This window comes from Dendrobates tinctorius, unplaced genomic scaffold (genome assembly GCF_039654945.1).
Source record: "Dendrobates tinctorius isolate UK_male_01 unplaced genomic scaffold, ASM3965494v1 ptg000043l, whole genome shotgun sequence".
NCBI classification, from domain to species: Eukaryota; Metazoa; Chordata; class Amphibia; order Anura; family Dendrobatidae; genus Dendrobates; species Dendrobates tinctorius.
Window position 1 is genome coordinate 3,653,270 of NW_027361711.1, and position 16,008 is coordinate 3,669,277.

Below are 16,008 nucleotides of genomic sequence, written 5' to 3' on the forward strand. Positions count from 1 at the left end.
CTTGGCCCAGATAAGGCTAGTTTCACACTAGCGTTTTGGAGCGCAGCGACGGCCTGCGCACGGCCGCTGCTAAGCCCCGCCCCTGCCGCGCCCCGCCGGTAGCTCCGCCCAGCGGTGCATGACGCTGCATGCGCCCTGCGTCCCCTATCTTTATCACAGGGGGCGCAGGCCATGCGCAGTATGCATTTGGCGCATGCGTCCTTTTGACGGTGCGCCGACCTGCGCCAAAAGCAACCTGCTGCATTTTGGTTGCGTCGGCGCACCATCAAAAAGGCGCATGCGCCACCAAACGCATACTGCGCACGGCCTGCTCCCCCTGTGATAAAGATAGGGGACGCAGGGCGCATGCAGCGTCATGCGCCGGTGGGTGGAGCTACAGGCGGGGCGCGGCAGGGGGCGGGGCTTAGCGGCGGCCGTGCACAGGCCGTCGCTGCGCTACAAAACGCTAGTGTGAAACTAGCCTAAGACGTTTCTGGCATTGTCTATCGGTCATGAGTGGCTTAACACAAGGAATGCAACACTTGCAGCCCATGTCCTGGCTACGACTGTGTGTGGTGGCTCTTGAAGCTATGACTCCAACAGCAGTCCACTCCTTGTGAATTTCCCCAAAATTTTTGAATGGCCTTTTCATAACAATCCTTGCAAATCTGCGGTAGTCCCGGTTGCTTGTGCACCTTTTTCTACCACACTTTTTCCTTCCACTCAACTTTCCATTAATATACTTGGATAAGTTGGATACAGCACTCTGTGAACAGTCAGCTTCTTTAACAATGACCTTTTGTGGCTTACCCTTCTTGTGGAGTGTGTCAATGACTGCCTTCTGGACATCTGTCAAGTTAGAAATCTTCCCCATGATTGCGGAGCCTACTGAAACAGACTAAGGGACCCTTTTAAACACTTATGAAGCCTTTGCTGGTGGTTTTTGTTATTTATTCTAATTTTCTGAGATAATGACTTTTGCGTTTTCATTGGCTGTAAGCCATAATCATCAACATTAACAGAAATAAACACTTGAAATAGATCACTCTGTCTGTAATGACTCTACATAACATGAGTTTCATTTTTTGTATTGAAGAACTGAAATAAATTAACTTTTCGATGAAATTCTAATCCAGTATGGAACAACAATAAAACACCATTTGTCCTTTAAACATTACAAGAAAAACTAAAAATAATAAAAAAAGCTTAACAGAATGTTTAGTTTCACATACTGTAACTTTCACTAGCAAAATGATGTACGTTACATACAATTTACATAGACTAACTTATATGTTTATATACTATATGAATAATATATTTATTTTTAAAGCATATGAATAATATATCTCGTCCATTTTTTAGAGTATGTGTGATTGATAGGAACCTCTTCGCCTAACTGATGTACAACGATTGAAGCAAGCAATGCTAACAACTGTAGCTGATGTTCTGAATCTGTAGCGATTGTAAGACCATGGAATGAAGCTGATGAGGGCAACAAGCAATGCTGTGTAATATTATGCATGCTGTTCAGTAGCATATGTTTTTTGTCCTGGATCCATGCTGCATGTCACAAAGAGAAGGGTGCTTGGCAGCCTTTATACAGCTTTTTTTTTGTGTGCGTATGTGTACTTTGTTGGGGGAAGGGTTCGGGATGGGGAGAGCAGACAAAGACGGCATTTAAACGGATTCCCTTGGGGAGTTTTTGAAAGGCAAATTTGATTGTTTAAATTAAATTTGAGGCCCTGCCTAACATCTTTACCTTGTTTTCTTCTTCAAGTATATTAGTTTGTAAGATTCGTTTTACTTTATTTTTGCTTTTTTATTGTTGTGTGAACATTTTGTTATTACATTTTATTGTTTGTTGATCATTTTTAGTTTACTTTGGCAGGAGTCTCATTTGAACGTGGAGTTAATAATCAAATACAACACCGTAAAATTATCAACATATATTAAATACAGCAGTAAATGTACATATACTCATATACTATCATGTAAGTGTAAAGTAAACCTCTGGCTTTACAAGTGGGAGATATCCGATAATAAGCCTCCAGGGAACTGAAATCCCCCTGCAGCTCTGCAGGTGCTGTCACCACAAGGCGTTACAAACCGAATTCTTTATTCTCTGATGGTTTACAGCTTATCTGTGAGTCTACTGTATTGATTTCTATTTACCAGGATACAAGATTGTTAGAATCGCTCATAAGCAATTTGTATACCTGTGGATACATGCTGACGAGCATTTAGAGAAGCAGGGAGAGAAGTCAATCAGCATATGACCACACGTTTGCAAACTGCACAAACTGCATATGAGCAATCACCTGACAACTGGCAGGTAGAACTCAATCCTAACAGTGTATACACTAGCGATACATGCTACTGCTCAGGCACCACCGCCAGCGCCATTTTGCTGAATGTAATTTTTTTTTCTAACCCCACAATATTATATGCATTATGTAAAATAGTAGGCCGGTCACTGAAGGATCAATGACCTGTCATAAGCCCATACAGGTGAATATGTGAGCAGAGCACCACATGAAGACCCCCATACATGCCGCCCATCAACCAAGATATAATTTTAATCAGTATAACAGCACCAACCTGACTGTGTCTGTAATTTAATGAGCAAAATCTGACTGACAGGTTAGCTTTAAAGGGTTTGTCCAGGCTTGGCATGAAAATCTATGTGACGTCAAACTTGTGAATCCTCATATTGTGCATCGCGCACACTGTCAGGGTTCTCCAGTGCCAGGAACAGATGACCATGTCACAGCAACTATGTGATATGCATACTCCCAGCGACATTCTGACTAAGCGTGTACGGCCTTACTCAATATGATTAAAATGAGCAAAGGCACACATGTCTCCTCGGAATGAAGCCACAAGTATGCATATCACATGCATGATTGCCCAGTTTCAATGCTGACACCAGAGAATGCTGACATGTGTGAATTCTTAAGTCTGCAGTCACAATTAGTAACTACAGACTTTTGTGCGAAACCTGCACAACTCTTGTAATGACAATGCAACATGCCAAATTGGAGAGAGCTGTGCAGTGTAGATCAACAAATTTTACTACTGACAGTGCCCAGAGGCTACTAAAATTGATTGGTGGGGTGCTGATTGTAGGACCCCCAATGATCCAATATCAATGACGTGTTGTGGGTTTTTTGCCTTCCCCAGGATCAACAATGCAGAACAGCTGCACTAAAAATAGGCTGAACTAGATGGACATAAAGTCTTCCTTCAGCCTTCAAAACTATGTTACTATGTTACTATGTTCGAGGGATAAGCCATCAGTGTCATTTGTTCACGATAACTTTTCCATGGCTCCATCTCAGTAAAAAGTCTCCCAAAATTTCCGTGCTCCCATACACAGAATGATATCGCACAGTGAATTGCCCCATACCAGTACAATATGATGGCCCCCAATGTGACCCAAGCAAAGTTTGATGCCCCAACAAACACTATGATGTCCCCACATCTCCTTATATGCAGTATAATGTACCCACAGCTTCCTACATACAGTATGATGCCCCCCATAGCTCCTTGTATACAATATGACGGTATATATATTATATATACAGTATATAATTTACCCCACTGTCTTTAATACAGGTAACGAGTTGATTAGGAGAGTCTAACTGGTCTGTAGGAGCCAGAACTCTTAACGGTTGGTAGGTGATCAAATACTTATTTCTCAATGCAAAGTGCAAATAAATTTCTAGAATTTATACAATGTGATATTTTATTTTTGATATTCTATCTCTTAATGTTAAAATTAACCTGCCCTTAAAATTATAGACTGTTCATGCCTTTGTCAGTCGGCAAACCTGCAAAATCTACAAGGGATCAAATACTTATTTCCCCCACTGTATATTAGCCACAAAGATTTCTTTACACAGTATAATGGCCCTTATTGCTCCAGATATACAGTATAATGGACTCCACAGCTGCCTTACATACAGTATAATAATCCCACAGCTTTCTATACACAATATGATGCCTCCACAGTCCCCTCATTACATTATGATGACCCAACACATCCCCATAAACAGTATGATGGTCTAAAATCTCCTTATAATAGTAATAATCTTTATATAGAACCAAAATATTCCGCAGCGCTTTACAGTTTAACAGTTTCAAAACACAAGTCATAAGTAACGTTAACAATACAATAATTAAAGCAAAATTAGACAACCCTGCTCGTGAGATCTTACAATCTACAATGGGGGGGGGTGCAAAGTACAGGTGTGTATTTGCAAAGATGTATTTACAATGATGGTCCAGCCACCTTGAGGGATGGATGGAGATAGTGAATGGGCTACAAACACACTTCCACATAAAATGACTTTGATTAGTGAACGTAATAGGCAACTCTGAGCAAATGTGTTTTGAGGGAGCGCCTAAAACTATGCAAATTGTGGATAGTCCTAATTTCTTGGGGTAGAGCATTCCAGAGGTTTGGTGCAGCGCGGGAGAAGTCTTAGAGTCGGGAGTAGGAGGCATGGATTAGTGCAGAGGTTAGTTGAAAGTCGATTGCAGAGTGCAGCGGTCGGTTAGGCCAATAGACAGAAATGAGGGAGGAGGTGTAAGGGGGTGCCACACTGTGGAGAGCTTTGTGGGTGAGAACAAGTACTTTGAATTGGATCCTATAATGCAGTGTTCCCCAACTCCAGTCCTCAAGAGCTACCAACAGGTCAGGTTTTAAGGATTTCCTTAGTATCGCCCAGGTGGTGGAATTATTGCCTGTGCAGGTGAACAGATCTCACCTGTGCAATTTTAAGGGAAATTCTGAAAATGACCTGTTGGTGGCTCTTGAGGACTGGAGTTGGGGAACACTGCTATAATGAATGGGCAGCCGATGTAACGTTTGGCGAAGAGTGGACGCGTCCGACTACCGATTAGCCAGATGGATGACCCTTATGGACCATATGATGTCCCAACAACTCTCTATGTACAGGATGATGGCCCACACAGCTCCCTATACACAGTATGATGCAATCACAGCTCCCAATGTAGCATAGTAGCATAGTATTTAAGGTTGAATGAAGACTTTAAGTCCATCTAGTTCAACCCATAGCTTAACATGTTGATCCGGAGGAAGGCAAAAAAAAAACCATGCAGCAAACATTAAGCTAATGTCTAGTATAAGGCAATAAAGCTCCCTACATACAGAATTATGGCCCCCACAGCTCACTATATACATTAAAATGGCCCCCACAACTTCAGATACACAGTATCATGGACTTACAGCTCTCTATATACAGTATACCTGTCCCCACATATCCCTTTATACATTATGATGCCCCCCTATATGCAGTATGCTTGCCCACACAACTATCCTATATACAATATGAGGACCAAAAGCTCCCTATACTGTATACAGCATGATGACCACCACAGCTTCCCTATATAGAGTATGGACCCTCAACAAGTAATGACTGGTAAAGTAATACAAAAAATACTCAACTACCTGGATTCCCCCAGTGCGCTGCTCCAGTCTCTGCATCGAGTGGTCTGAAGCTTAGCAACAAAGACGTGATATAGTGATTTAACAAAAAGAAAAAAGAAATAGGCCACAAAGCAGGGGATCACCCTAGGCAAGAAAACGGATGAAAAATTCAAATTTTATTTAACACAGAAAAACAGACAAAAATGGTTAAAAACATTAAAAATGATCAAACATATGACACATATACATATTGCACAAAGCTCATTATAGAGCATACCACCTACTGCTAAACACTCCACAATGGGAAAATAACCCCAGGTCCATGTAAACAGCATACCTCAGTGTGAAAAAATACACACGCTCAAAAAATATTTGACCATGCAAATGGAAGAAAATAAATAAAGGTGGACAATATATTCATAACCTGAAAGGAGTGTAAACACTAATACCATAAGTCACCACAAATATAGATATATAACTCATGGAGTATCTTATCTGATTGTAATAAAAAAAAAATATAGAGAAACAAACGGTTTAAATCACCCCCTTCAGGAACATGTATTACACTGCTTCAAAGATGCACATGAAGCTTACAGATAACCCACATGGTCTAAGCTCCGAACGTGAGGAAAGAGCGGTATAGGCTAAAATAGCCTCCTACATGTTCACATTAGTGATATACAAAACCCATGCAGAGAGAGGTATAGGCTAAAGTAGCCTCCTATAGTAATCAGCACATGTTCACATTAGTGATATACAAGACCCATGTAGAGTGGAGCAGGCAGGGTGGAAGGACCTGACGCATGTCGCCACACTTGGTGGCTTCGTCAGGGGTACTGACTGCCTGTCTGCTGCGCAAATATATGATTATTTTATTAATTAATCAGGAGCAGCTGCACTGCTGCTTACCATGAAAAGACCAGTGATATAAGACAACTAATAGCTGGTAATCAGTGGTAGTAGCCATTATCCTGTGGTATTGGCATGTTACGTCACAGCTTGTGTAAACCAGAGCAGGCGCCGGCATCCCTGGGGCCGGACACACCTCCAAAGAGGGGTGGAAGTGAATAGACAGTCATTGTAACTGCGCAGTTGCATGCAGCCATGAGAACGACAATGTGTCATTTCATCTGCAGCTCCGTCGCTGTGGCGACTGACTATGTGGGCGGAGAGCCCGTGAACACTCCAAGGGCAGAGATGAGAAGCCCAACCGCACAGGCTCCAGAAATCAAACACAGGGGAGGCACCATAGAATGCAAACCCGCAAAATACCAAAACAGATTGAATTACATTGCATAGGTGCAGCGCACTACTATCGCACAGTCACCCATACCCAAATACAGCATTATGATTTTGATATTCATACATTGCGCTGTGTACTTAGTAATCATATAGATGGGTCAATTATACAGGCGCCATCAGGAATTGCTATACGGGCACCGATAGTGTTGTAGAAAAGACATTCTATCAAAAGGTCAGATAATGTTGATATAAATAGTAAGGACGAAAATACGTCATTTTGTTTGCAACTTCATTGCTATAGCAACTGACGATATGAGCGGTGAATGGGCAAATACTCCAAAATAGGGGTAAAGAGCCTAACCGCGCAGGCGCCAGATGTCAGACACAAGGACGGCGCCATTGAGTGCAAGCCAGTAAAGTACCAAACAGATTCCATTGTGCAAAAACAAAACCCTTGCATTAATGTGTAAAAAATATTATGCTTGTAGTCAATTATATTGCACACGTATGCCATAGGGTCAGGCATATGTTGTTATATTACGCAGATACCAGTCTCAGACAATATAGAGGTGCCAAAAAAGTCTAGTATAAAAAATATAGAAAATACATGGGGGGAAGGAATACAATGTCATATATCCAAAAATTGTTACTATTGGTGTCAACTCCACTATAGGTGAGTCAATAATATGAAACAACTACTCCACAAATGGATCTTGAGGTTACACAGTATGCAAGGATCTATTTAGATATACCTTACTCAGGGACTATTATCTGTGCCAAGGAGGCCTGGGGTACCTCATGTGCTATAGTCAAACATATCTATGGATGAACAGAGGCACAAAAATAAATTTGATAAATATAGTGAGTAGAATATTACAAAAGGCAGCACTATGAATAATTATGCCCACTTCAAAGAGAGGAGGAACCCAATATAAAAAAAACAAACTTGCACAATAAACCACCCCAAAGGCGCCTAGGCGTCTCAAGACGTGATATAGTGACGTCATTGTGCCTTCTTACCTGGTCTCAAGTCTCAGGCTTGTTGTAGCTGATTTTGTTCTGACCCAAAGTTAGATATGTTGGATCACCAGTGAGGACAAATTAAGAGATTAGGTCCTCAGATAATGAGCGCTCGGAGAATAGTATGCACACTGGATGTCACTTTTCTAGTTTATTCACACAAAAAGAAGTATTTTATCGGTATTTTATACCATTTACAGCAATGTATCTCAATATAAGTCATCTACCCCCCCCCCCCGTTACCCAGGTCATGATGACTTTATTTGCCATGTACCCAGAACATGTTTTTGCAGATTCTTGAAAACATTTCATATGAGATAAGAAGTATAAAATCCATGAATTGGAGACTATAAAGCTACAACAATATGAGAACAAATTCTAGCAAAAGAAGGAAAAACATTAACTCTTCTATATAAAGCTGAATAGCTGAAGAGGGAGCCATTGGCTTTCTCTTCCATCATTGTTTTCAACTGAATCTCCATCATTAGCATGCAGATACTGCTGAAATTCAGATGTCAGCGGCACTGGGGAGCACAATGGTGTTCTGCACCAAGTTCTTCCCCGACCATTGGCTGCAAGGTATGCCACCATGAATGTCCCTGATGGAGAGACCATGTTCCACCATAGGATTCTCTGGTTCTCCAATGGGTAAGCCCGACACTGCCCCCAATGTGCAATGTACAGTGTGTGTAAACAAACTCCTAAACCCTTCATCTAATTTTAATGTGGATACTCTCAAATGAAAGCTGAAAGACTGAACTTCAACTGCATCTGAATGGTTTTGTTTAAAATTCATTGTGGTAATGTCTAGAACCAAAATTAGAAAACTGTTGTCTCTGTCCAAATATATATGGACCTAACTGTATGTTTTATAGTTTAAAATAGAATATAGTGGAGTCGGTGTGGCAAAGAGTTATTAAATGCACACATTTTATCAATGGTGTAACTTATCAATAAGAATGTGAACTTACCTTCAGATATTATGAGGAAAGGTGTTAACTAATTCAAACTAGTTGGGACAAAGATTTAATTCCACATGAGCCAATATCGCTAAAGAGTTTGTTTCATCTTATTAAATTGGTAAAACTACAAAGTGCTTGTAAAAACTATCAACTTTGCAATATACCCCTTATTAAAAATCCTCTCCATTACCAAGAGCTTAAGAAATTTAAATTTAATAGCTCACAGCTCCTTGCTATAGTTAGCGGACACCTCGAAAGGATTATACATCATACCTGAAAATGTATAGATTATCATGGCTGTCTCTTCCGTCTATACACTGCGTGCAGAATTATTAGGCAAGTTGTATTTGAGAGGATTCTTTTTATTATTGAACAACAAATATGTTCTCAATCAACCCAAAAGACTCATAAATATCAAAGCTTAATATTTTTGGAAGTTGGAGTGGGTTTTTTTAGATTTGGCTATCTTAGGAGGATATCTGTTTTTTCAGGTAACTATTACTTTGCAGAATTATTAGGCAACTTAATAAAAACCAAATATATACCCATCAACACTTGTTTATTTTCACCAGGTAAACCAATATAACAATACAAAATTTAGAAATAAACATTTCTGAAATTCAAAAACAAAACAAAAAAAATCAGTGACCAATACAGCCACCTTTCTTTTTATGATGACACTCAAAAGCCTTCCATCCATAGATTCTGTCAGTTGCTTGATCTGTTTATGATCAACATTGCGTGCAGCAGCCACCATAGCCTTCCAGACACTGTTCCAAGAGGTGTACTGTTTTCCCTTCCTGTAGATCTCACATTTTATGAGGGACCACAGGTTCTCTATGGGGTTTAGATCAGGTGAACAAGGGGGCCATGTCATTATTTTTTCTTCTTTTAGACCCTTACTGGCCAGCCACGCTGTGGAGTATTTGGATGCATGTGATGGAGCATTGTCCTGCATGAAAATCATGTTTTTCTTGAACGATACCGACTTCTTCCTGTACTACTGCTTGAAGAAGGCGTCTTCCAGAAACTGGCAGTAGGTCTGAGAGTTGAGCTTCACTCCATCCTCAACCCAAAAAGGTCCCACAAGTTCATCTTTGATGATACTAGCCCATACCAGTACCCCACCTCCACCTTGCTGACGTCTGAGTCTGAGTGGAGCTCTCTGCCCTTTACTGATCCAGCCTTGGGCCCATCTAACTGGCCCATCAAGAGTCACTCTCATTTCATCAGTCCATAAAACCTTAGAAAAATCAGTCTTAAGATATTTCTTGGCCAAGTCTTGACGTTTTATCTTATGTTTCTTGCTCAAAGGTGGTCATTTTTCAGCCTTCCTTACCTTTGCCATGTCCCTGAGTGTGGCACACCTCGTGCTTTTTGATACTCCAGTAACGTTGCAGCTCTGAAATATGGCAAAACTGGTGGCAAATGGCATCTTGGCAGCGTGACGCTTGATTTTCCTCAATTCATGGGCAGTTATTTTGCGCCTTTTTTTATCAACACGCTTCTTGCGACCCTGTTGGCTATTTGCCATGAAACGCTTGATTGTTCGGTGATCACACTTCAAAAGTTTGGCAATTTCAAGACTGCTGCATCCCTCTGCAAGACACCTCACAATTTTTGACTTTTCAGAGTCCGTCAAATCTTTCTTCGGACCCATTTTGCCAAAGGAAAGGAAGTTGCCTAATAATTAAGCACACCTTAAATAGGGTGTTGATGTCATTAGACCACACCCCTCCTCATTACAGAGATGCAAGTCACCTGATTTACATAATTGGCAGTTGGCTTTCAAGCCTATACAGCTTGCAGTAGGACAACATGTGTAAAAAGGATGATGTGATCAAAATACTCATTTTCCTAATAATTCTGCACATGGTGTACTGTATGTCTGGAAGCAGACCCATGAGTAATTAAACAAGCAGGAATTGCATTAATATATCACCAATTATATTTTCATCTAGTGTTTGCCATGTTTATAATGCACAAATTTTATTATCAGAGGCTTGGAATCTTTAGAAATTAGAATGAACTACAATATATGATGATTTTTTTCTTATGTGCATCTTGTAGTGTAGAAAGGACTTTCTGCGTATCAGACATTTGCTAATAATCATCAGCTCAGATAGTTATGCATCTCTAGAGGTTTGTGCCACACTAGAACAACTGTTGTGCAGTTTGGAGAAGGAGATTATGAAGCCCGGAAGTGAAATTGAAGAGTTTAATGCTGACAGGTGCTGACCAAGACTTGTATACAGTCATTACCATTTTAATAAGACTGTAATAGACACACTGATAACTCAATGGGGTGCAAGGATCTCAATTTAACTGGCAGTACCACATCAATGTACTACAATTTTCAGCCTTTGTTTTCTCCCTTTATGATGTTGAATTGCAATAATTACAGCTCATCGATCACGTTTCCTTGAGCAGAAGAATTAATTAGCTGCCCAACCATAGCAAAAGAATGTCAGCCAAGAAGTAACTTTTTTACTTACAACTACTAATTTTTGGCTGGTGTGACTATTTAGGAAGGTCTCTGGTGCGCAAACTGTCCTAGGGGTAAAGCTTAAATACAGCCAAGAAAAACATGAAATAGACACCTGGCGAATTTGGTGTTTGGCTACCACTAGTTTTCACTTTGTTCTTTATAGTTGTTCATAAATGGAGATAACTTGATGGTCCTCCATCCACAACAACATTCATTGTCTATGGGACTGACGAAGAAAGCAGAGACCTGCACTTGTCTAACTCTATTGGTCTCATAGTCAATTAATGAAACAGTGGTAGGCATGGAAAGTGATTCAAAGTTCCATTCTCAGTATAATTTGAGGGCTTAGTAATTAAACCCCCAGCGATCACCAACTTATTTTATATCCTGTGGATAGATGATAAGTTATTGTGGGTTCAACCCCTTTTGCTTAATGTATCTAATAGTGATGAGTGAATCTCCAAAGCCTTTAGTTGCCCAGAAAAGATGTGTACGTCACTCTCAGATCTGACTATCCAAGGACTGTGAAGCTCTTTAATACAAAGTCTTAGTAATTTCAAAGTGAACATATATGGCTATGGGTAAATGGATTGTAATCAGTAACAAAGTGATTTTCCATTCTCTTTCTCTCCCTATCAATTAAATCTATATTCTCTTTTCCAAACACACTAATTTTCTTCACACACACTATCTGTACAAAATTTAATGTTTTATGACTATCTCTCTCTATTGTCCCCTATGCACAGTAGATGACTGTTGGCCAAACAATGATAGCTTATCAATCTAGGGCAGCTCTCCCATACACAGGAGTGCTCGATCAGGCGAGTGCTCCTGCTTTCTCTGAGTGTTCCACTGCCAGACATGTCTGGTGGTGACTTATACAGCTCTGGCAAAAAGTAAGAGACCACTGCACAGTTTTACAAAAATCAGCTTGTCTACATGTCTGACAGCCATTCCATTCCAGTGTCAGTTGAATTCCAACCAGAATACACCTCATTCTACTTAATGTCCTTCTGATTAGGTGATCACCTGAACCAAATCTAATTTAATGAAGGAAAGTATAAAAAAACCCTGCTGTGGTGTTCACAATCATTTTGCAATAGGACAAGCTGGATGGCAAAAACAAGTGCTAGTAGTATCCCAAAAGTAATAGGAATGAAAAAATAACTTTTAACCATGCCAAAGGAGTTGAAAAGAAAAGTCTTGGGTGAATAAAAGAAGGGCTCAATTCTGGTTTTACTAGCAGACGAATACAGTGAGCGTCATTTTGCCTCCATCCTTAAAATTTCTAAGACATCAGTCCATTACAACAAGGTCAAGCAGCAGACATTGGGGACAACAAAGCTACAGACCGGCAGAGGGCAATAATGACTCCTCACTGACCGGGATTACCGTCATCTTATTCGAATGTCACTCAGCAACCACAGGATGACATCAAGTGACCTACAAAAAGAATGGCAAATGGCAGCTGGGTTAAAGTGCATGGCAAGAACAGTTCGTAACAGGCTCCTAGAGGCAGGGCTCAAGTCATGTAAAGCTAGAAAAAAGGCTTTCATCAAAGAGAAGCAAAGGAGATCCAGGCTGAAGTTTGCCAGAGACCATAACGATTGAATCATAGAGGATTGGAGTAAGGTAATCTTCTCTGATGAGTCTAATTTTCAGCTTTGCCCAACACCTGGTCATCTAATGGTTAGACGGAGACCTGGAGAGGCGTACAATCCACAGTGTCTTTTACCCACTCTGAAATTTGGTGGAGAATTGATGATGATCTGGGGATCCTTCAGCAAGGCTGGAATTGGGCAGGTTAATCTTTGCGAAAGACATATGAATCAAGCCGCATACAAGGTTATCTTGGAAAGACAGTTGATTCTTTCTGCTCAGGCAATGTTCCCCAACTCTGAGGACTGTTTTTTCCAGCAGGACAATGCACCATGCCACACAGCTAGGTCAATCAATGTGTGGATGAAGGACCACCACATCAAATCCCTGTCATGGCCAGCCCAATCTCCAGACCTGAACCCCATTGAAAACCTCTGGAATGTAATCAAGAGGAAGATGGATAGTCACAAGCCATCAAACAAAGAAGAACTGCTTAAATTTTTATACCAGAAGTGGTGTAGAATTTTGCAGGAATGCGGGATGTTGCCACGGACAGTAGACAGATTAAGAGTTAAAAGTATTTATTTAACAGGGAATGTACTCCACGCAGGGAGTGAGGGATTGTATGGTGATGGTAAGGAATGGGACAGAACTGTGAGAGTGCCAGGGTAGGTCATGGACGAATGAAAGTTCAGTAATAAAGAGGTGAAACTCATCAGTCTGTAGTCTTCTTGGGTGCAGGTCCTCGGGGTTCCAACAATGGCACGGACAACAGCAGCACCTGATGTCTCGGGTAGGTCTGTAACAGGCGGGTGTTGTGAGTTCATTTTCCCCTTCACCATTGAGGTCTGATGAACTCCCTCTTCTGGTGAAGGAAGGTAGTGAGGCTGATTACCAAGCACCTGGGCAGGATGATGATGACTGGGTGACGGGAATTACTGACTGGATATAAGGCAGCCGACGCCCTTCTGCCTTGCTGGTGATCTCTCTGAGGGATTCTAGGAGACCAGTCTGATTCCTGCTCCTCAAAAGCTAAGTTTTCTGCTCTACTTTTTGCATTTGTGTTTTGGTTTTGTTTTGCATTGTTTTCCTTTATTTCTGCCATTCCCTGCTGGGGTGAGCTGAATTCCTTTTCTGTCTTTAGGCTAAGTAGTTCTCCGGCTGTGATCGAGGGGTCTAGGGCACCGTAGGAACCCCCCACGGCTACTGCTAGTTGCTGTTGATAGGTTCAGGGGTCTGCAAACCGATAACTGCCAATAGAGTTGAGCGACTTTTGTTTTTTTAGGGTCGCGTTTCGTTTCGTGAAACCCGACTTTTCCAAAAGTCGGGTCGAGCAAGATCGTCCGATTATAGGGAAAAGTCGGGGTCGTCCCGAAACACGAAACCCAATGTAAGTCAATGGGGAATAAAAGTCGGCAGTGAGAGGAGGACAGGAAACACACCAACAGTGCCCATTTGAATGCCAAAAGCATCAATTCTTCTTACTTAAGCTTGTCAACCTTAATTAACTTCATAATACAAGTTACGCACTGAAAAATGGGGGTTATTTGGCTACAGACTGTGGGGGGGAGGGCTGGCTCCAGGTTTTCATGTGCCCTGGGCGAAAGAGCGCCCCTTTAACACATACCACAACTCATCATGCTCCGATACGGCACAGAAATAGCGGTATAGTACAATGAAAAATACCTCACTTTTTACATCTCATGACGAGGCCCATCTATTTCTCCATACAGAATCATTGGTCCCATATAATGTTTGAAACAGTATATGATGAGCTCCACATAATGCTACAGTATATGTTGGTCCCCATGGATGAAGCTCTACTGTCTTATGGGCCCAAATAATGCTCCAAACATAATGGGCCCCATTTCTAATGCTCTAGTGTATAATGGGCCCTGTAAATGCTGCTCCAGTGTCTGATGTCCACCTTTGGAATGTTCCAGTGTATGGTGGGCCCCATCTATCATTCTCAGACGGTGTTAGGCCCAGTATGGATTGCACGTGATTGCACAAAGGTTAGAAAGGGTACCGTATCCCCGGATAACATGTATGGATAGCGTAACACATTCAAAATATATGTCTCAGGAGGCAGGCTCAGACGGTGTTAGGCCCAGTATGGATTGCACGTGATTGCACAAAGGTTAGAAAGGGTACCGTTTCCCCGGATAACATGTATGGATAGCGTACACATTCAAAATATATGTCTCAGGAGGCAGGCTCAGACGGTGTTAGGCCCAGTATGGATTGCACGTGATTGCACAAAGGTTAGAAAGGGTACCGTTTCCCCGGATAACATGTATGGATAGCGTACACATTCAAAATATATGTCTCAGGAGGCAGGCTCAGACGGTGTTAGGCCCAGTATGGATTGCACGTGATTGCACAAAGGTTAGAAAGGGTACCGTATCCCCGGATAACATGTATGGATAGCGTACACATTCAAAATATATGTCTCAGGAGGCAGGCTCAGACGGTGTTAGGCCCAGTATGGATTGCACGTGATTGCACAAAGGTTAGAAAGGGTACCGTTTCCCCGGATAACATGTATGGATAGCGTACACATTCAAAATATATGTCTCAGGAGGCAGTCTCAGACGGTGTTAGGCCCAGTATGGATTGCACGTGATTGCACAAAGGTTAGAAAGGGTACCGTATCCCCGGATAACATGTATGGATAGCGTACACATTCAAAATATATGTCTCAGGAGGCAGGCTCAGACGGTGTTAGGCCCAGTATGGATTGCACGTGATTGCACAAAGGTTAGAAAGGGTACCGTTTCCCCGGATAACATGTATGGATAGCGTACACATTCAAAATATATGTCTCAGGAGGCAGGCTCAGACGGTGTTAGGCCCAGTATGGATTGCACGTGATTGCACAAAGGTTAGAAAGGGTACCGTATCCCCGGATAACATGTATGGATAGCGTACACATTCAAAATATATGTCTCAGGAGGCAGGCTCAGATGGTGTTAGGCCCAGTATGGATTGCACGTGATTGCACAAAGGTTAGAAAGGGTACCGTTTCCCCGGATAACATGTATGGATAGCGTACACATTCAAAATATATGTCTCAGGAGGCAGGCTCAGACGGTGTTAGGCCCAGTATGGATTGCACGTGATTGCACAAAGGTTAGAAAGGGTACCGTATCCCCGGATAACATGTATGGATAGCGTACACATTCAAAATATATGTCTCAGGAGGCAGGCTCAGACGGTGTTAGGCCCAGTATGGATTGCACGTGATTGCACAAAGGTTAGAAAGG

At 41.7% G+C, this 16,008-nt stretch overlaps 1 protein-coding gene across 6 annotated transcripts in view; it reads left to right on the plus strand.

Annotated features, from left to right (window-relative positions):
* The window catches only part of LOC141088999 (uncharacterized), a 422,573-nt gene that overhangs the window by 346,477 nt on the left and 60,088 nt on the right, over positions 1 to 16,008 (plus strand). The window contains exon 11 of one of the 6 annotated variants that reach the window (XM_073575286.1): positions 1,342 to 1,737. The exons of the other annotated variants lie outside the window; for them this stretch is intronic. Coding sequence (XP_073431387.1) covers positions 1,342 to 1,356 — 15 coding nt within the window. The 3' untranslated portion in view covers positions 1,357 to 1,737. Of the gene's footprint in view, positions 1 to 1,341; positions 1,738 to 16,008 lie in introns of those variants that run through there. 6 annotated transcript variants of the gene reach the window in all.